The sequence below is a fragment of the Aspergillus sclerotioniger genome (genome assembly GCF_003184525.1).
Source record: "Aspergillus sclerotioniger CBS 115572 chromosome Unknown BO94scaffold_19, whole genome shotgun sequence".
NCBI classification, from domain to species: Eukaryota; Fungi; Ascomycota; class Eurotiomycetes; order Eurotiales; family Aspergillaceae; genus Aspergillus; species Aspergillus sclerotioniger.
The window spans coordinates 680,015-699,714 of NW_020291009.1; the positions used below are offsets into that span (position 1 = coordinate 680,015).

The following is a 19,700-nucleotide window of genomic DNA, read 5'->3' on the forward strand; positions in this document are numbered from 1 at the left end:
GTGACACACCGCCTTGCTTATCGATTCCCCTCCCAGGCCTCAGGCAGATAACTTATCGATCCCGATCCAGTGATTCTATTTATATTATACTTAATTATACTTGATTCTTCTTTGCCTCTCTCCCTCCGCCCCTCCTGGTGCTGAGCCCCTCGAGTTCTGCATCATGATGCATCAGCAGCTTTACTCCGAGCCCAGTCAACCCCCTCCGGCATTTGAGAACAATGCGGCACATAGCGATGCCGCCACCGCCATGGCGCGGTCGGCGAAGAGACATGCGGCGTGTGACGAGTGTAGTATGTTGCTGTCGTGTCCGGATGAGCTCGATGCTGGTGGGAGCTAATCGTGGCCTCCTTTTCTAGGAAGTCGCAAGCTGAAATGCTCGGGGGAGCCAACCGGCTGCACTCGCTGCGTCAAACAAGGCCTCCCTTGCCACTATTCAGTACAGAAACAGATGGGACGCCCTCCCAAGAAACGGGTGCGAGAAGACAACGACGATCTACCTTCCTTTGGCCTACCATACAATGGGCCATGGACCAACGATTCAGACTTGACCTCCCTCGGATCATCAACCTTTGGAACAACCGAGAACACGCCGTCCAACTGCACATCGCAACCCAGTCCTCATACTTTCTTTGCAGATGGCAACGACAACCACGCGGGGCAATTTTTCCTCAACAAGCCCATAGACACAATCCCTACGACAGTTAGCCCTTGGCCCGATTTCTCCGATGTATCCTCGTCATCCGCCAATCTATTCACACCACCGCCCGACTTGTCCCAGATGCAGTTCCCTCCTACCTCCTCCCCGGACTCGGATTCGTCCGACCGCCAATGCCCCTGTCTCTCCTGTCTATACCTATGTCTCAGCCACCTTTCTTCCCTTGCGCCGTTCCCAGTCTCCCACAATACCCTGTGTTCCTTATATATTGGGGCTAGGACTGCCCAGGCAGTTATCCGCTGTCAAATATGTCCGATGCGCTTCACGACAGGCATGCAAAACGTCACCTTCACGGGGACCCTGTTAACAGTCATCGCCGATACCTGGCTACGGGTTTCCAAAGCCAATGCCATGGATCTTGGCCGACAGGCGACACCGCCTACCTATGCAGCGACAATCGATAGCTCATCGGATCCCATGGAAGGCTGGAAGGACTGGCTGCGGCAAACCGTGCGACACGGTGTTATCGGAGGACCATATGACCCGGCTGGTCTGCCCGTGTGCTCAGACACCGCCAGTCTCCTTGCTCTCATTGAAGAAATGGAAGCACGTCAACGACGGTGGCATCAATCACATCCACTGCCAGTCGAGGAGCGCCATCTTCCTGTGCCTGAACTAGGCTCTTCATCAGAGGAGGAATCGTGCCACGAGCGGGATGCGCTCTGTATGCGCATTATCCGAAGTGCGCGCGATGTCATCGCCAAATTCAATTTCGAGCCATGCGATTACCCGGACACTCCGGATTCTACGTAGACTCGATGGCCACTTACTATTTCGGGCCAAATAATGGGGAATCGGCGTTGCTGGTTATCGGGTTCCGTGGCTATGTCCTCGGAGGCATGCAATACCGCTTTCCTTTCTAGGTCGATCGGCGGCCCTCACCTCACGATTCACGACGATTATACTCTTACCTCTCTACCTTTTGAGTGTCCTTACCCTTGTGATATTAGCATTCGCTCTCACGATCAAGGCTGATCTACCTGCACCGTATGTACATATTCGCAAATCGCCCGGTCAAGTATTTCTGCCGTAGAGTCCTGATATCAAAGTATAACATTGGAGGTGGGAACGACCTTTCATGCGCCGATGATGACTCCCAAAAATGGATGGTACAGTTACATGTCATTAGCATAGGAAGTCAAGGTTTATAGGACCGCGAGGGACACGAGGGACAGCAGAGCCAATCACTCTTCGTCGTCATCGTCCACAATATAGCGGTTCTTCTTCCGGGTTGGGGGAGTGCCCCTCTCAGCCTCGGGAGAGGCTCGTTTCTGTCTGGGTCTCGCGGGCGGGATGTCTTCTTCGTCGCCTTCGGCGTCCATATCGTCATCTTCCAGAACATCCTCTTCATCGTCATCGTCGACGATTTCCGGTTCTTCATCACTGCCAACCAGGAAACCGTCATCTTCGTCGTACTCATCCTCCCGAGTCCGGCCGCGGCGGTCATACTCTTCTTCGTCATCCGTGTAAATCTCGCCCCGGCGGTTAGGCTTGCGAGGCTTCTTCGCACGGGTCGTCAGTAGGCCGTCGTCATCTTCCAATCCACCCACGGTAAGGCCAGCACCTCCGGTGCGATGGGGGAACCCGTGGCGACGGCCGCGATCCAGCTCGCGGTCTTGTAGCTGCTGGCGGCGACGAGCGGCCTTCAATTTCTCGCGTTCCGCCATCTCCGCCTGCCGTTTGGCAAGTTCGGGATCTTCCTTCACTTCAATAACAGGTGCCGATCCATCCAGTGTTTTCTTGGCACCACGGGTGGCCGCAGCGAGCGATTCCTGCAGACGCTGCACTGCATCGTCAGTTTCCATGGTCGTAGGGTAAACCGTAAGTCCATGGGTGAGGTGGGAGGTGAGTCGGAACACCGAGGAGGCTTCTGCGGCTGCTCCGAGGTACACGTGCGAATCTAGCTTGGTATCATACTCGCCGGACTTGCTGAGAGGTGCCAATGGCTTGGTCGAGATCCGGTATTGCTCTTTCGGCGCGGATGCTAACTGCAGGGTCATGGAACCATCCTCCCAGCGGATAATTCGAGCATTCGACTGCAGGAGCGATTCGTCCTCGGGATCATGGCGCCAGCAGAGAGACGTGGCCGCCGTCGCAAATGGAGGCGCAACATAGGTCTCCGGGTTGAACTCCTCCGTTTCGATGGACAGAAAATGGGGGACCGGTATCGTGTATACCTAGAATGCCAACGGTGAACCAGAGAATAACTGAGTCGGTAGATATTTGAAACATACCTCACCATTAGAAGTCACTGGCTCCGGCGCCCGACTTAGGCCCAGGTCCATGATATTCACCGTCTCCTCATAGTCTGCGCCCCCTTCGTAATCCATGGGTTCTCCCACGCGATCGTTGCGATCCACGTCATCTCCCGAATCGAGTTCCTCGTCGTCGAGTCTCCGTTGGGGTCGACTTTGGACAGGTCAGTGGATGTCATGCCACAAGAAGGGATGGATGACTATACTCATTATCATCGCCAAACCCTCCATCGGAGGCGTCCGAGCCAAACAGGTCCGCATCGTCGTAACCGTTCACGTTGCCCGCGTCTGAGCCAATGGGACTTTGGCTGCGCGCTGGGACCTCGCTGTGTTCGCTAGCAGATGGGCTCCCTGGTTGAGCGGCACCTGTGCCACGCCCAGGGCGACGGACGATATCCTCATCTGACGACGACATTGGATTTGAAGGCGAGGGAGCTCGGACGGGGTGCGCACAATTCAGCCGATGAAGGTCGTTGCTGCTAAGAGGGACAACTTTTGGTTTTGAGGGGTGTCGGGAGATTGTCGTCAACAGAACCTTCCGAGAGGAGGGGAGAAAAAGAGCCTGATAGGAAATGCGAAGGAACAAGTGGTAGGGGGGAGGCGAAGAATGGCCGGGGAAGGGTAATATCAAATTCCGACCTGGAGGAACATTGTATGGATTGCGAATAAGAATGTCTTTAATGTCTTGGGGAAGAGAGACACTCTCGGGCGGGAGACCAGATGATCCGGTCCGGGCCCGAAGCGGGCTAGGGCCAGCGGGCAGCTCCACGGGCCAGACCGAAAGAGCAAAGCCGAAACGCCCATTAATTATTATTACTGATTAAGGCCCAGATCGGGGGGAGACTGACTTAGTAACTCGGGACTAACTAACTGAACTATTATCCCCAAAGTCATTATTCCTCCTCCTCATTCCTCATTAATCCCCTCGCCTACCTTCGTCGCCCGTTTTCTCCCCTTCGAACCCCCTTCCTTCCTTCCTTCCTTCCCCTCTTCTTATCGCCAGATTAGTCAGTCTTCCGCGCACGTGTTAGTTCATTCATCATGGCGACTTTCTTTCAGAGTGTGTATGTGGTTCCCCTCCTTCCCTTTACCCCCCCCTTCTCTCTCCTGTTCTCTCAACTATGCATCTTCCTACCTGGCCCTTAACTCTTGCATCTCGGCGCCGGTGGACCAGTGCTGCTGCATGCCGGGGCGCACAAAGAATGATGCCCCTGAATCTGTGGCCATGAGCACCGTGCTGTCCTTTGTTTCAGCACCTCACCTCCTGGCGCTCTCCTTTTCGCCTCTCCCCCCTCCCCACATATTCTTTTGAACCAGCTAGAACTGACTTGCGACTCGATTCCCTTTCCAGCCGCCAAGGGTTTGGCAGAGGCAATAACAACAAGAACAACAACAATAACAACAACAACGCGAAGATGAACAATGGAAGTCCGGTCCCGTCGCCGACCCCTCAGATCCCCACGGCCGGCCATGTGCCCAACTCTCCATCGCTCACCTCGAGTCTCTCCGTCGACACCTCCGCCACGTACGACCCCGATGCTCCCAAGTATTTCTTCCAAGAGAAATATGCCCCCCTCAATGTGAAGGGCAATTTCTTGACATTGTGTGCTTGTCCCAAGAACGTGGAGCTGGGTGAATGGCTGGCCCATCAGAGTAAGCGGACTTGCAACCTCCTCCGTTTGGAAAAGCCCCCTGGTGCTGATCGTTTGCTTCTTGCAGTTGTCGAACAATATCGCCTGCTCCACGGCATGCTTCAGGTGATTCAAGAGGTCAATAGCCTCACTGGACTGCCGATCTGTAACGAGAACACTTGCCCCACCATGTCGGCTGGCCGGTAAGTCGATCGCTCTCTCTCTCTTTGTCCGCGCTCGGTATTCTTGCGTCAATGTTCCTAACGTCTGTTGCTCTATAGTCTGACATACACCTGGCTGGTGGACGGCCGTGCCGCCAAGATCTCGGCCCCCAAGTTCATCAACCGTGTCGAGAAATGGATCGTCAGCAAGATTCATGACCCGGTCATGTTTCCTACGGAAAAGGTAACGGGCATGCCGGATACCTTTGCGCTGAATGAAGCGGGAGGCCCCAGCGCTACCTCTGGGGAGGAGTGGATTGGCAAGTCTAGCGGCTTCCCGCAGACGTTCTACAAAGACTGCCAGGGCATCATGAAGCAGATGTTCCGTTGCTACGCCCATCTGTACCATGCGCACTGGCTAAACCCTTTCTGGCACATCAACAAGCACGACATCCTCAACATGTGCTTCGTCCACTTCGTCACGGTGGCCAAGTACTACAAGCTCGTCTCCGACAAAGAGATGGAGCCGATGCAACCACTCATCGACCTGTTCATCAAGCAGCAGCGCATTCCTCCAGAGGCCCTGTCAGGAGGCCACTGGGGCCAGCAGCAAGCCTCTAGCTGAGCTAGAGTGTAGCCGAACATATTATTCTTTCACCAGCAAGAAGTTGTCTGACCTGGCGTTGGAACTCACTATCGGATTAGGCGGCCATACTCGTTCCTATGATCGCCATTTCTTGGTGTCTTGCCTTCTACATGGAGCCCATGGATTATATGACACAAAGTTGGCGTTAAAGCATTTAGCATGCGGTGAATATCTTCTTTCTGTCACTCTTGCATATCATGTGGCAATCCCCCACCAACTATGCGATTACTGTAGCCTAGATTAACATGGTGCATGCTGGCTGGACGAGGGGTTGTTGAATTTTCTGGAACTAGCCTGATGTGAAGATGGCACTGTTCAGCCAAACTGAGATTATGAACAATACAACAGAGAGCCCGGTCCCATAGAGTAGACCATAGAGATAGCTCGGGAGGGCCCGTTTCGACTAGCATGCATGACATGATGCCTTGAGGAATACCACCACCGGCGCGACGCGCCTTGACCGTATCGAGTAGATAAAGTTGACTGCTGATGGAGTGGCTGGACGAATGGTAGCAGAACCCTACCTCCACAGCAGGTTGACTAGTAGCACAACATATCGGAGTCCCGTCCCTCATGCAGAGCCGCAGTAGGCGATCCTACTCAAGTTCCGCTGTACCTTGCTTGTCTCGAATTTCCAAGATATGAGTAACAAGAATGCGCATCAAAGGTAGACACCCTCTTCGTCTTGGCCCGCCTGTGCATCTCCAGAATTTTCCGTCGATGCGGGGTTGGGCGAACCCCGCTGCGCTGTAGCCTCTGAATCTTCCGCCGTTCCATTAGCAGCCTGGGAGGGCGACGGCGCTGAATTTCCGTTCTGTTCCCCTCTCTCCTTCTCGTCCAGTTCGATCCACTGCTGACCGCGACTTTCGACCTCCGCCTTGAGCAGGTCAATTCTCTTCGTCATAGAGACGGCGACACCTTCATTCTCGACGATGTATCCTTCTAGTTCTCGCTTGTCGGTTTCGGATTCGCAGGACTCGGCGATGAAGGTTCGCAGCTCCTGGTTGGAGCGGTGCAGGTGCGCGATCGAGTTGCGGATCTCGGAGACCTTGGCGTAGAGCACGGGGAGGGGGAGCTCCTTGATGGCCTCGGTGAAGGCGGCAGGGGCGATGGGGAGGGATTCGCTGGACATGGCTGGCAAGATTGGATGGGCTGGTGGAATCGTGATGATCATTGATCAACCATGATGGATGAAGCATCGATGGATGATTGTGGCTTATCGGCGTGAGGAAGGCTTATCACCACGTGATGACCCTCCATCGATTTGGTTCCTGGACCATGGCCTGGGCCTCATTACATCGTCCCCGACGCCGTGATTCTTCATCATTGCCGTTGTAGCAAGGTCCTCAACCCCCCAGTTGCAGGAGATGAACAATGCGTTCGGCGTAGCCCGGCGCATTCCTTGCCCGGGGCTCCGAGCCTCGAGCTGGCTCCTCCCCGTCACTTCATCACCGCTGCGCTCCGCCCAGCGTCTCTCCACACCTTCTGCTCTCCCATGGCGTCCGGATAGCCTCTCCAGGCGCCTTCTGGGCTCCTGGTCAAGTCCGCTGCTTCTTGCATCTCGCTCTTCCAAACCGTCCCCCGGCTCTCTCTCGATCCCCGTCCGCTCATTCAACAGGTCCAGCTCCCTCCGCTCCCGGCAGGCTCCCCCAGTGGAACATGGCGTCAGTCCTCGCTCCCAACCATTCTCCGCCGCTGAACTCAAATCCATCTTTGGAGCCCGCTCAAAAATATCCCCTGCTATGGGAAACCGGGCCTTGGCCGTTCTACATGGCCGGCGTCTTCAAGGCACCCTCGACCTAAAACTACCCGCCGATATCCACCGCTCCATACCCCCGCACAGTCTCGAGGCAGCGCTGGTGTATCTCCGCACGAAGTATCCGATGGATGAGGATGCCATGATCTTAGCCCGGGTCCACCGCGAAATGGATGAAGAGGAAGCGATGGATACAAATCGGTATAAGCCGCAGAGTGGTTCGTACGGGGCCGAGCTGGGCCAGTCAAATGATCCTTCCGGCAGAAGTGTCCTGCAAGACTTCCGGGAGAAGAACGAGGCGTGGCTCTTGGCCGAGCAGGAAAGGAAACGCCAGGAATGGCTACAGGGGGGGCAGCACCACGACGAGAGGCTCAAGCGCTCGCTGGAGACGAATAGTCTTGCCCTCCAGAATGTGGATGAGAAGACTGCCATGGAAATTGCCCCGAAAGGTAAGAGAAAATGGACTCCTGCTTAGTAGCGTGTTTGTGCTGACCGACTTCATGCGTGTAGATCGGCAACTTGCAGACCCCCGGCAGCGCCCTGTTCTGGCATGGGTCCAGAAAAACTACTTGGCCGCTCAGGACTTGGATCTGGACATTAGCAAGCTCACAATGGTAGGGTCCTCCTGTATCGGGAGGAGGGCGTTGGGCTAACTACATCCTGAACAGAGTCGCCAGCTTCTTCCCTCGCTTGTCTTTATGTTCCTGACCCTGGGGCTTTGCTATGCCTTCACCATGTACTATGAGCCTCCCGCCAACGCTGACCGGATGTGGCCCAATATCCCTCGATCCGCTGCAACGACCCTGGCCATCATGGGCATCAATGTCGGCATCTTCGGTCTATGGTGGTTCCCTCCAGCCTGGAGACTCCTCAACCGCTACTTCATCAACGTCGTCGCCAACCCTAATCCCCCCTTCAGACTCGTCGGCAGTATCTTTAGCCATCAGTACCCCATGCATCTGTTTACGAACATGCTGTGTTTCGCGGCGATCGCGCCCCGATGTGAGTGTGTCCCAATATCTCCGACTCCTTCCTGTCCAGGCTCCGGACTGACTCGCATCCTCCCACCGCAGTGCACGATGAAATCGGCCGAGGCGAATTTCTCTCCCTCTTCTTAGCCTCGGGCGTTGTCGGCTCTTTCTCAACCGTGGCAGTCCACTGCCTCCAAGCACAATGGACTGTCACCGCTCTCGGCCTCAGTGGAGCCCTCTCCGGCCTCCTAGCAGCCTACTGCACACTTCACGCAGAGTACGAACCCCCTTCCCTCCCGGTCGAATTCATCGGGGAACCAGCTCACTGACCCTCGAATAGCCAAAACCTCCAAGCCTCCTTCCTCCCGGATGATTGGAAGAAGGTCCTCTCTGCCCCCGGATGGGCCATTATCGCCACAGTGGTCTCCATCGATATCCTCTCTCTGGTCCTGCGACGCCGACTCCGCAACCCACCCAAAATCGATCATTGGTGTCATCTGGGCGGATACTTCACAGGAATCACCTGGGCTTTATACCGGAGCAAGGAGATCGAGAGAACCCCCCGCGAGGCTAATCATTGGTTCACGTGGCGGTCTTTCAAGGGTTGAGTTCATCGCCTATCAGCCGGGACTAGAGTCAAGTATACCCTGACTCGGCTGATCTGTAATTTTAGATTTAACCGCTGGAAAGCATGCTATATATGTATATATATTTCCTCTCTCCTCAATCTTTCGCGGATGGCCGCATCACCCTAGTATCAATTCCATACTCCCTGGTCCGAAAAGAATCATGCCCTATCCACTGACTAGCAAGAAATTTCCTCTGTAGACGGGTCAGTAGTCGGGAGGAATCGGCGAGACCCAGTCGAGCACGCCAGTGAATGGCACCTCGCTCGCGCGTGAGAGTGTTACAATGCGCCCTCCCTAACTTTGCCCCCTCTCTTTCTTCCACCAGGATCTCAGATCCTTTCATCCATCTTGGCTGTTCCTCTCGGTTTATTGACCTTGACCCCTGGTTCTCCGTTGCTCCTGTGAATACCCTCAACCATTTATATTCTGCAGATACAGCCTTTGAATTTGTGGCTGCGTCGTGACTGTTGAACAACCAGTTCTCGCGTGCTCCGAATCTTTGCCTATCCAGGCCGACATGCCAGCCATGCTCCTTGCTGACCCTAAAGTCGAGACCCCCTCCCTTATCTTGAAACTGGTGAAGAGCTGCAAAGGATCCATATTGGATCAACAGGAGCTAGAGCTCGACAGTTCTGCTTCATACCTCGAGGAATCCGACCAGGCCCTCTCAGACGGTAAGGCCTTGGACCATAACCCGAGCTCTATCCAGGCAGACTTGTCAGAGACGCCCGGGCATGCTGTCGAATATCTCGAAACGGCTTCAGCAGCATCAGACGATTCTCACGGGACATCTATGGATGAAATCCCAGATATTGGTCCAGATATTGATGAACGCCGAGATATCGAGCCTCCAGCTTATGTTTTGACCTGGTTTGGATTGAATAGGATTGACTACCACTTGTATCTCGCCCACAACGAGAGAGGCATAAATGATCACTTGAGACGGAACAGTATGCTCCTGTTTGATGGCGAAGAGTGTCGTCCCTGCCTTTACGATCAGTTATCGGATCTACGAACATATTTTCCAAACGGTGTCGGCCAAGATAGGGATCCCATCATGCTGTTCAACTGCTTGCCTGTCATTAGAAACCCCGCTTCTCCTGCCATAGAGGCCTATATCTTGGGCTTCGATTTTGATACGGGGAATCTGTTCGTCCGCCAATTCGGGTGGTTCCCTGACTACATTGACGACGTCTGGTGCGTGTGGAATGAAGGCTTCAACAGGTACGAAGTGCAAATCAAAGCCTTGCATGACACCCTCAGGCAATGCGTCGATGACTGTCAGCTGGATCCGGGTGTTGGCATTCTCAGCAAGGGCAAGTATGCCGTGGGTAGCTGGGAGATTGCGGAAGCCAGCGAGGATCCTGGGATGGAGCTTGTCATTGTAATAAGCTTCTGTCTGTGGATCTTGGATATGACAGAGCCGCTTATTCGACGACATGTGTCAAGGACCGAGAATCTCATACAAGACTTCAAACGGTACGAAAAAGAGTGCCGTGGAATTCTAGCCTGTGCCTCAGCCAGGTTCTGGGAACACGTTCGGAAGGGCTATACTGAACAGCAGGAACGATGCGAGAAAACCAAGAACCGAAACATTGATCACCTGATGGCTCTCTGCATGCCTACGAACGATGACACGAAAGAGGACAAGGGGCGTGCACCGGACCTGGACATTGCCAAAAGACTTCGCCGACAGTATGAAGGGCGACGAAAGGAGTGTCGCGAACAGAGCTTGCAGGACGTCTTTATCAGGCCTAAAAAGGGCACGACCCCCATGTCCCCCAGTGCCACGTTCAGAGAAATAGTTGAAAGGTCGAAATTGGCACTGTCTTCGAGTATGTTGCCTTCTCCTAAGACTCCACGGGCTACTTCGCCTCCCCCATCTGGGACTCAACCCCAGAATGACTGGATCCCTACATATCCGGGAATCCTCTCCTCCTCGACTGAAGAAAGCAACTTCCTCGAAGCTACTGAATCCCACGAGGACCCAGTGCCGGTGCTCTTAAGGCGGATGTCAGACCTGTGGCAGGCACATCCGGAACTCGACAATTTCAGCATTCGTGGTCAGTTGGGAACTATTTTGACAGAGATGAAACATAGTATGGTGTAGACACCCATAGACAAAGGTATGGTTGCGCCGACTGTAACCCATGCGAACGAGAAGCTAAGTAACTAAGCTGATGGACAGGGACGTCTTCCCAGGCCCGGCTTTGATTTCTGGGGTGAACTTGGCTGGATAGCTCTTGCAGTGCGTTGGAAGCAACGAAATCTAGACTTTCGTCCGCAATCTTTCTGACCGTGGGACGTTTGGGATCTCTTTGAAACGATCTGATAAACCATCCTGGTGTATTGTTGGAGTCCGGTTACTCTTCTTCACATGGCAGGACTTGCTGCACTATGCCGTTGGAGTAGGAACTTGGCCTCTTGATCTCTTGACAGTTGTACGGATGGGTCTTGGATCAGCAAACCAGTAGGCTTTAAGAGATTTGGGCTACTTCGAAAAGAAAAGGAGTAGAAGAAATATTGACAAAATGGTTATTTGATTAATGTCGAACAATGTCGACCATGTGGAATCATGTGAAAAACAATACTGTAATGGAATCTTATCGGAAACCCAATCTTAGACTCGTTGGTCGGAGAGGGAAATACATCCTTCTATCACGTGGTTGAGCACATCCATTTACTTCCTGCAAAAGCCACCCCTCGAGATGTCAGTAGGGATGACTAATAACGCATAACGTATTTGGTAAGCGAGCCGGCCACGTAAGCGAGCCGGCCACCCCAACCACCTCAACCACCACCACCACGTCTATGAAACTGAGTGTATTCAGACATCAATTTCTCCACCAAAAATGCCTAAATCATCAAAAGAATTAGTGGAACAAGAAGGCAGGCTTTGCCTTGCAATTGAGGCTATACAGAAAGGTCAAATTTCTTCAATTCGCAAAGCTGCGTTAGTTTTCAATATTCCGCGTTCAACTCTCCAGGAACGCCTTAAGGGAGTCACCTTTCGCAAAGAGACACGTGCCAACTGCCATAAACTAACTCCTTCGGAGGAGGAATCACTTATTAAATGGATTGTATTACTGGATCAACGTGGCGCTTCACCAAGGCACTTTCAAATACGTGATATGGCATCAATTTTGATGCAGAAACGCAGTCAAAAACCGACTTCCTCAGTGGGCGAAAAATGGGTGTATAACTTCATTGCTCGGCATAATTCTTTAAAGAGTCGATTTACGCGTCAAATCAACTACAAGCGTGCCAACTGCGAGAATCCTGACGTTATTCAGGCCTGGTTTCAACGTGTTCAAACTGCCGTCGCTACGTACGGAATTGCAGATGCAGATATCTACAACTTTGATGAAACCGGCTTCGCCATGGGCTTGGTGGCTACAGCCAAGGTAGTGACACGTTCATCCTGCCAAGGAAGACCTTTCTTTATACAGCCTGGAAACCGCGAATGGGTAACCTCAATCGAGTGTATCAACGCCGCTGGATGGGCCTTGCCAGCATACTTGATATTGAAGGCCAAGACGCATATTCAGGCATGGTATGAAGGCAGTCTACCCTCTTCATGGCGTATCGCTATATCACCAAATGGATGGACCAATCGAGAAATCGGTGAACACTGGCTTAAAGAGCACTTTATTCCCTATATCAAGGACCGGAGAACTGGCCAATATAGCCTCTTAATCCTTGACGGACATGACTCTCATTTAACGCCTCAGTTCGACGATATATGCCGTGAGAATAATGTTATTCCAGTGTGCATGCCGGCCAATTCTTCTCATCTTTGTCAGCCATTGGATATAGCTGTATTCTCACCGTTAAAGCAAGCGTACAGCCGCCGGATTGAGGACCTTATACGAACTGGATATCACCATATTGACAAGATTGACTTCCTTGATGTATATCCAGAAGCCCATGTTCAAGCCTTCAGATCCATGAACATACAAAGTGCCTTTCGGGCCTCGGGAATTGTTCCTTTTGATCCAAGCAAGGTTCTAGATAACCTTATCTTCTACAGGGAGGAGAGCCGTCCAAGTAGCCAAGGCACTACTTCAAGTATCACCAAAACGCCTATGAATTTGAAGCAATTTAAAAGACATGAATCGGCGATATCTGAATTGCTTCGACGTTCTGATTCTCCGGCTTCACCTATGCAAACGGCTTTATCGTATATTGTTAAAGGCGCAGAGGTGGCGTTGAACCGAGCGGTTCTCCTGGAACATGAGAACCACCAACTCCGTATGGCCGTGGAGAGGAAGGAAGCAAAGCAGAAGCGAAATCAACATCAAATGAACGGCCTGAATGGTGAAGCCATTCAGGAAGCCCGTGAGGTCTTTGCAAATGTCCAGGCCTTGGAGGAAGCAGCCGGTGATGCAGGGCCTGGAGATGACCAACCACGCCGCCGGGCACCACCTCGTTGCAGCGCGTGTGGAGTCCTTGGACATATACGTACAAGATGCCCATCTAGGAGGCTTGATTCCAGCGTTTAAACAGCTATATAAAGGCTTTAATATACTGCAAATTTTGTATGTAAATCAAAATTCCGATATGGGAGGCATACCGGCCTGCTCGCTTACATGGCCGGCTCGCTTACCAAATACGTTATCTGCATACCTAGTAGATAGTACTAGTAGATATGTATGGAGTTCCTATGTACTATCTACCTATGTAGGTACCATCGGATGATTACGATCCACCGCCAAGCCCACCCGCCAGCCAGTCAGCCACAGCATGCTGCACCGCCTCCCACCTATCGGGATTAGCCGCAATGCTCGTGTTGCTGCCTGTGGCTTGGCTATGGGGCTGAAGTCATAAATTGCCCCACCGAGAAATTCTGGCTGCTGGTCATTGGCCAATTCTGGGATTCAAATGCCCCGCTATCTCTGGCCATCATCACCCAGTCCACCTCCTGTCCAATCAAAAGGCAGCTCATGAGATGAGCCAAGGGAAGAGGGATGGGCGGGTGTCCTCGGGTCAACTGGCTGGGACCAGGTAGATAGGTAGGTAGTGGTACCTAGTAGTGTCTACTACTTACCTACTGCCTACTGGAATACTTGGATAGGTTTTATTTGCATTATTACGTCGATATACGAATACTCACCCCTGAGGGCGGCTGCTGCCAAGATCGCTAACCTGTCGGAGAATTGGTGCCATTATTTAGAAAGACTACCTAAGTACTGGACCATTTTGATTTTTGAGGTACTATCTAATAGTACCTAGGTACGAAGGTCACTGCATGCAAGCAGGCCTAGTCTCGTCATCAATAATAATCCTTCCTCATCGTTCGTTGTTCGTCGCTCTTTTTGCCCATCTCAGCCCTGCAGCCCTACTCCGTCCCCTCCCTCTGGACGCGGTCCGATCTTCCCTTCTCCGTGCGACCGTCGCTTGAACCTGTTTGTTCCTATCGTTATTTGTTGGAGCCTGCCCAGAACCTTGCTCCTTCTCTCTCATTCGCTTTATTCAGGTGCACCAAGCCAGCCTTCCTTTGGCGGTTGGTCGATTATAACCATTGGCTGTATCCCGTCGCTCCTTCCCAACAACCAACTCCTTCCTTCCTTCTCCGACCTCCCTTCCTTCCTAGTTCATCTTTTCGATTTTGGCTGTTCGATACCCTTACTAGTAGTTACGTCTCCATTTCAAGTTCCTTTTTTTTTCATTTGCTATCCTTTCTCTTGATTTCTACTTGTTTCTTTCTTATTTTATAATTTCTTGAGTTTGAATAAGCCGTACGTACTCATTTTCGGTAATTTTGTGGTTGTTGTACCTCTTCTTCTGGCTGCCCGTGATCTCTCTCTCACTCCAGCATGGCTCTTCCCGGTAAGTCCTCTCCTCAGTCTTTGCAAAAATTGCACCACCTCCCTCGACCCATCCCTTCCCCCTCCTCCCCGGCATCCCCTCAGCTCTATCATGGACCATACTACTTGGGGGGTTGTGACTGACCCCTCCAGAAAATGCTCCGGCCGCGGTCACGAACGGCCAGCCGCCCGACCTCCATGCGCAGGTGGATGTGATCTGTGGCCCTCTCATCAATTTTAAGAACATGGATGTGAACCCATCTTCCTCCATCTGGCGTGGAAGCGTCTTGATTGTTATCCAGCCAGGACAAAGTCAGCCACGGCTCCTCCTGCGCCAGGCTGGTCCTGTCGGAGGCAATGGAGCCGGTAATGGAGCCCACTCCAACGACGCTGCTGTCGCCGTTGACGGTGTTCGTCTATACGAGGATCCCCAGAAAGCCTTCTGGCGCTTCTCCCTTGCCCTCCCCCTCGAGAGTTATGAAGCGCGCTGGGAATACTTCATTCCTGGATTTCGATATGCAGAGGGCAACGAGGTTTACTCGCCGTGGGACTTCACCGTCTCTTCCGTAAATCAGTCCATGCGCCTCATGTTCCACTCCTGCAACGGCTTTTCAGTCGGCACCGACATGAATGCATGGGTTGGACCTAATCTGTGGAATGATGTCTTGCGAGTACATGCCCAGAAACCCTTCCATGCCATGATCGGTGGCGGTGATCAACTCTACAACGACGGCATCCGGGTAGATGGACCGCTGAAGGAGTGGACTTCCATCTCTAATCCTCACACAAGGCGCGCGCACGACTTTGACAATGACCTGCGCGCCCGATGCGATGAATACTACTACGCAAATTATATTCGATGGTACTCTACCGAGCCATTCAAGGCAGCAAACGGACGGATTCCCCAGATCAATATATGGGACGATCATGATATCATCGATGGTTTTGGTTCCTACACCGACCACTTCATGCGTTGCTCCGTTTTCCGGGGCATTGGCGGCGTTGCTTTCAAGTATTACTGCCTCTTCCAGCATCATATTGCGCCGCCAAAGTCGACCTTCACCACAGATGCTCCACAGACCATGCACGCCGTCAACGGGACTGCAGGCGCAGATCCACGGCAGCTGGAAAACACATTCGTCCTGGACGAGCAACAGGAAGATGATAGCTGGATCGTCGGGAAGCGACCTGGGCCCTATGTGGAAGAGAAGAGCAGGAACCTGTACATGCGCCTCGGCAAGCGGATGGCCTTCATTGGCGTTGATGCTCGTACCGAGCGTACCCGTCACCAGGTGAACTACCCAGACACATACGATCTTATCTTTTCTCGGCTGGAAAGCGAAGTGGCGGCGGCTAACGGGGATATCAAACACCTTATTGTGCTCCTGGGCGTCCCAATCGCTTATCCCCGCCTTGCGTGGCTCGAGAACATCCTCAGCTCTCCCATCATTGCCCCCATCCGCCTGCTGAACAAACGGTTTGGTTTTGCCGGTGGTTTGTTCAACCAGTTTGACGGCCAGGTGGATCTGTTGGATGACCTGGATGACCACTACACAGCTCGTCAGCATAAGAAGGAACGACGGATCTTTATCCAGCGTCTCCAAGACTTTTCTAAGATTCATTCGGTGCGTGTGACGATCCTGGGTGGAGACGTACACTTGGCAGCCATCGGACGGTTCTATTCGAATCCCAGCCTTCGCATTCCCAGCGAGCACGACCCGCGGTACATGGTCAATGTCATTAGCAGTGCGATCACCAACAAACCGCCGCCGAAGGCCGTCGCAAACCTCCTCGCGCGGCGAAATAAGCTCCACCATATGGACTCATCTACCGATGAGACGCTGATGGACTTCTTTGACCGCCAGCCGGGTGGGCAGGAGAAGAGTGCTTCCTGGAACAAGGTAACAATGCCATCGCGAAACTATGCCTGTATCACCGAGATTGACACGCCCGTGTCCAACGGTAACGCCTCAGCGACTCAGGGTGATATTGCCGCGTTCCCCATCCCCATGGACGGACACTCCCCACTCCACAAAGGCGAAGCGAACGCCGGCTCCAGTCACCCTGCCGCCGATGGATTCAGCAGCAGCAGTGACATGCCAGGAGGGCTGGACGTAACCATACGAGTGGAAATCAACCCACAAGATCGAGAGGCGGCGACTGACGGCTATGCGTTCAGCAGTAGGTTCATTGTGCATCTCTGCTTGATGTTCGTTCACTAACCTCGGGTGTAGTTCCTGCATTGGCGTATGTGCCATCAGAAGCCGATTCTCGCCCTAATTCACGCTCCCGCTCCCTACGACCTCGGTCCCTTCGGCCTCCATCTCGCCAGTCGGCGCGTCCTCACAGTGCAGCCCTGTAGTAGACACTGGCGGGATTCGTTGGTCGTACCGATCGTGACCGCTAATAGTAATCTCAGCATGGTGCGAAATCTAGGTGAGACTCGGCCACTCTTGTTGTTTTGGAACTGCCGGCATTGTCCTGTGGTTGTGTAGGATATATCCATTTGTGTGTCATATACAATCTGTTATCTGGATTCCCTAATGCAATTGTCCCCATTCATCAGCTCCGTTCGTCGTCTCTTAGCTCTCAGATCATGCCCATCGGCTCCAGTTGGTGCTTCTCAAGCTTGATCATTAGCCTTTGACCTCTACAGCTTTTTGAACTCGTTCTCTATCCCTTATGCATTGTCGCAAGGTCTTTGCCTTGATGCGTTTTTCCATGACGGGGCATCTCTTTGGATTGTATGCCACCACTGAGTGTGAGCTCAACCCTATTTCTAATCGTCCAACTTGTCTGACCTGTCCAGCCCGCACATCCGGGCGACCAGCCCTACCGGGAACCATGTCTGCTGCCTCCCTGCAGAGGATTGTAGGTTGTACCTGCATTGGCTGTCCTTGGTTGGATTTCATAATGGCCCTCGATCTGTTGGGTTCTCAGCTTGTGTCTCGTGTCTCGGCCGTCATCCTTACTTAGCCCTTATCCCGCATGACGCGCCATGCAAGGGTGCTCACCCAGTGTGCATGCAGGAACATGATGCCTGATTGTCACTAATGACTTCGTATATTGTCTGCTGTGTCACATGGCCAATGTCACATCTAATGCAGGCCTGCAAGGGTGTGTGTGACCGAATCCGGGCATGCAGCCCAGGGGCAACAGGCAAGGGCATGTATATCCCGCAGACGAATGCCACTCTCATCAGATCTTGCACCTTCCCCGCTTCAGTTGGGCAGTCCTCGTTAGCGTCGCTGCCCATGCCAATTTTCACCATGGACACCGTGGTAAATGACGGACTGGCGGGGCCTCACGGCACCACGCAGGCGAAGGTCGCACAGGCATCCCAACCGGGGGACGAACACGAGCTGGAAGGACTCGAGGCCTTGGGATACAAGTCGGAGCTGCGTCGCAACCGCTCGGTCATCACACTCCTCTTCCAGACGCTGGCCATTGCCGCGATTCCCTTTGGGGAAGGGGGCCCTCTGCTCAGTGCCATCTACGGCGGAGGCCCATTGTCCATCTTCGTCGGTTGGCTCGTGGTTGGCGTCTTCTGCGAGTGCATTGCCCTCTCGCTGGCCGAGCTTGTGTCCCGGTATCCCACCTCAGCCGGGCCCTATTACTGGTCTTTCCAAATCGCAGGGAGCTCCAAAGCTGCCGTGTCCTTTGTCACCGGCTGGGTCTGGTTGATTGGCAACTGGACCATCACCCTGTCTGTCAATTTCGGTTTCGCGTCGATGGTCTCGGCCTCGATCTCAATGTTCCATCCAGGATGGACAATTGCTAACTGGCAGCTTCTGCTGATCTTCTACGCCATCTGCCTGGGAACGTTCCTTATCTGCACTTTCGGTAACCGATACCTACCCCAGGTGGATATCATATGCGCCACCTGGACCCTGCTGACGATCCTGGTCATCCTCGTTGCGCTTTCCGTCAAAGCAGGCGCGGGCAGGCACGGTGCTGCCTATGCGTTGGGCCACTACGACTCCAGTTTCTCGGGCTGGTCCGGCTTCACTTTCTTTATCGGACTTCTCCCGGCCGCATACACCTTCTCGGCTGTTGGCATGATTTCGTCCATGGCGGAGGAATGCAGCAAGCCAGCCGTGAAGGTCCCACGGGCGATCAGCCTCTGCGTTCCCGTGGGCGGCATCGCTGGGCTATTTTTCATACTCCCCATCTGCTTCACCCTACCCCCAATGGAAGATATCATCCAGGCCCCCATTGGCCAGGCCCTTCCATATATCTTCCATCTGGTTGTGGGCAGCCCCGGCGGTGGTCTCGCCCTCACCATCCTTGTACTAATGATCACTTTCTTCGCCAGCATCAGCATTACCGTCGCCGCCTCACGAGCCACCTGGGCCGTCGCTCGAGATGATGCTATTCCTCTCTCACGACTCTGGTCGCGCGTGGACCCAGACATCGGTGTACCCGTCTGGTCTTTGGCTTTTGGGACCGTCATTCAGATGCTCCTAGGGCTCATTAACCTCGGCAGCAGCAGCGCCTTCACGGCCTTCGTCTCGGTCGGTGTCATCGCCCTGGCGGCCTCTTACGCTATTCCCATCGCATTGAGCCTTTTCAGCGGCCGTCGCGAGGTGTCCCATGCGCCATGGACCTGCGGACCCATCCTCGGGCCGATCGTCAATATCATCGCCTTGTGTTGGATCGCTTTCGAGCTGGTTCTTTTCAGCATGCCGACCTCATTGCCTGTCGATCGAGTTTCTATGAACTACGGCTCTGTTGTCTTCGTAGGGTTCATGGTTATCTCGGCGTTCTGGTACGCTGTGTATGCGCGGAAGTGTACGTCTACCCCGTCCCATATAAAACCTTTATGTTCTCTCACAGCTAACCGCGCTGTAGCCTTCAAGGGTCCGCCGGAATCAATCGAGCTATCATGACTTCATGTGATCAATACGACAATTCGTGATTTACATAGCTGCTTTATGACGGTGGATCGCTCGGTCTTAGTCCGGGCTGGAGTATCAGTGTCATGAGTATATGTGATTTATATAGCATTCTCTTATCTACTATTATACAGGACACTACTTGAAGAGGAATCGTGTGAGCGATATTCACTGCTATCCGATGTGCAATTGACTTCATGGCCAACTCCTTGGGTTGAAAAGCAGAGAAAA

General features: G+C 53.2%; 8 protein-coding genes across 8 annotated transcripts; 6 read left to right on the forward strand and 2 right to left on the reverse strand.

The window, feature by feature from the left end:
* Window positions 1-163: 163 nt before the first annotated feature.
* BO94DRAFT_442340 (Zn(II)2Cys6 transcription factor rglT) lies at window positions 164-1,453 on the forward strand (the record flags this gene model as incomplete). Its single annotated transcript, XM_025607512.1, has 2 exons — window positions 164-293; window positions 360-1,453. Coding segments are annotated over 2 exons (1,224 nt in total), but the record flags the coding sequence as incomplete, so codon positions are not given.
* Window positions 1,454-1,902: 449 nt separating this feature from the next.
* BO94DRAFT_587195 (Paf1-complex subunit LEO1) lies at window positions 1,903-4,200 on the reverse strand (the record flags this gene model as incomplete). The annotated part of the gene is made up of 4 exons (XM_025615807.1): window positions 1,903-2,895; window positions 2,953-3,127; window positions 3,180-3,452; window positions 4,109-4,200. The coding sequence occupies 4 exons, from the start codon at window positions 4,198-4,200 to the stop codon at window positions 1,903-1,905; spliced, it is 1,533 nt and encodes a 510-aa protein (XP_025466088.1).
* BO94DRAFT_536779 (Mob1/phocein family protein) lies at window positions 3,930-5,827 on the forward strand. Its single transcript, XM_025612108.1, has 3 exons — window positions 3,930-4,626; window positions 4,693-4,807; window positions 4,886-5,827. The coding sequence occupies exons 1-3, from the start codon at window positions 4,389-4,391 to the stop codon at window positions 5,388-5,390; spliced, it is 858 nt and encodes a 285-aa protein (XP_025466089.1). The 5' UTR covers window positions 3,930-4,388; the 3' UTR covers window positions 5,391-5,827.
* A 245-nt stretch (window positions 5,828-6,072) lies between these two features.
* BO94DRAFT_469584 (uncharacterized protein) lies at window positions 6,073-6,543 on the reverse strand (the record flags this gene model as incomplete). Its single annotated transcript, XM_025608293.1, has 1 exon — window positions 6,073-6,543. One exon carries the CDS (start codon window positions 6,541-6,543, stop codon window positions 6,073-6,075), a length of 471 nt encoding a protein of 156 aa, XP_025466090.1.
* Window positions 6,544-6,721: 178 nt separating this feature from the next.
* Window positions 6,722-8,918, forward strand: BO94DRAFT_520119 (rhomboid protease PCP1). The gene is made up of 5 exons (XM_025610093.1): window positions 6,722-7,616; window positions 7,678-7,781; window positions 7,836-8,169; window positions 8,241-8,415; window positions 8,479-8,918. The coding sequence occupies exons 1-5, from the start codon at window positions 6,779-6,781 to the stop codon at window positions 8,744-8,746; spliced, it is 1,719 nt and encodes a 572-aa protein (XP_025466091.1). The 5' UTR covers window positions 6,722-6,778; the 3' UTR covers window positions 8,747-8,918.
* A 366-nt stretch (window positions 8,919-9,284) lies between these two features.
* On the forward strand, window positions 9,285-10,877 carry BO94DRAFT_547779 (uncharacterized protein; the record flags this gene model as incomplete). Its single annotated transcript, XM_025613349.1, has 1 exon — window positions 9,285-10,877. One exon carries the CDS (start codon window positions 9,285-9,287, stop codon window positions 10,875-10,877), a length of 1,593 nt encoding a protein of 530 aa, XP_025466092.1.
* Window positions 10,878-14,583: 3,706 nt separating this feature from the next.
* Window positions 14,584-16,936, forward strand: BO94DRAFT_557948 (uncharacterized protein; the record flags this gene model as incomplete). The annotated part of the gene is made up of 3 exons (XM_025613964.1): window positions 14,584-14,596; window positions 14,728-16,755; window positions 16,809-16,936. The coding sequence occupies 3 exons, from the start codon at window positions 14,584-14,586 to the stop codon at window positions 16,934-16,936; spliced, it is 2,169 nt and encodes a 722-aa protein (XP_025466093.1).
* Window positions 16,937-17,843: 907 nt separating this feature from the next.
* Window positions 17,844-19,463, forward strand: BO94DRAFT_587201 (putative amino acid permease; the record flags this gene model as incomplete). The annotated part of the gene is made up of 2 exons (XM_025615808.1): window positions 17,844-19,365; window positions 19,426-19,463. 2 exons carry the CDS (start codon window positions 17,844-17,846, stop codon window positions 19,461-19,463), a joined length of 1,560 nt encoding a protein of 519 aa, XP_025466094.1.
* Between the last annotated feature and the right edge of the window lie 237 nt (window positions 19,464-19,700).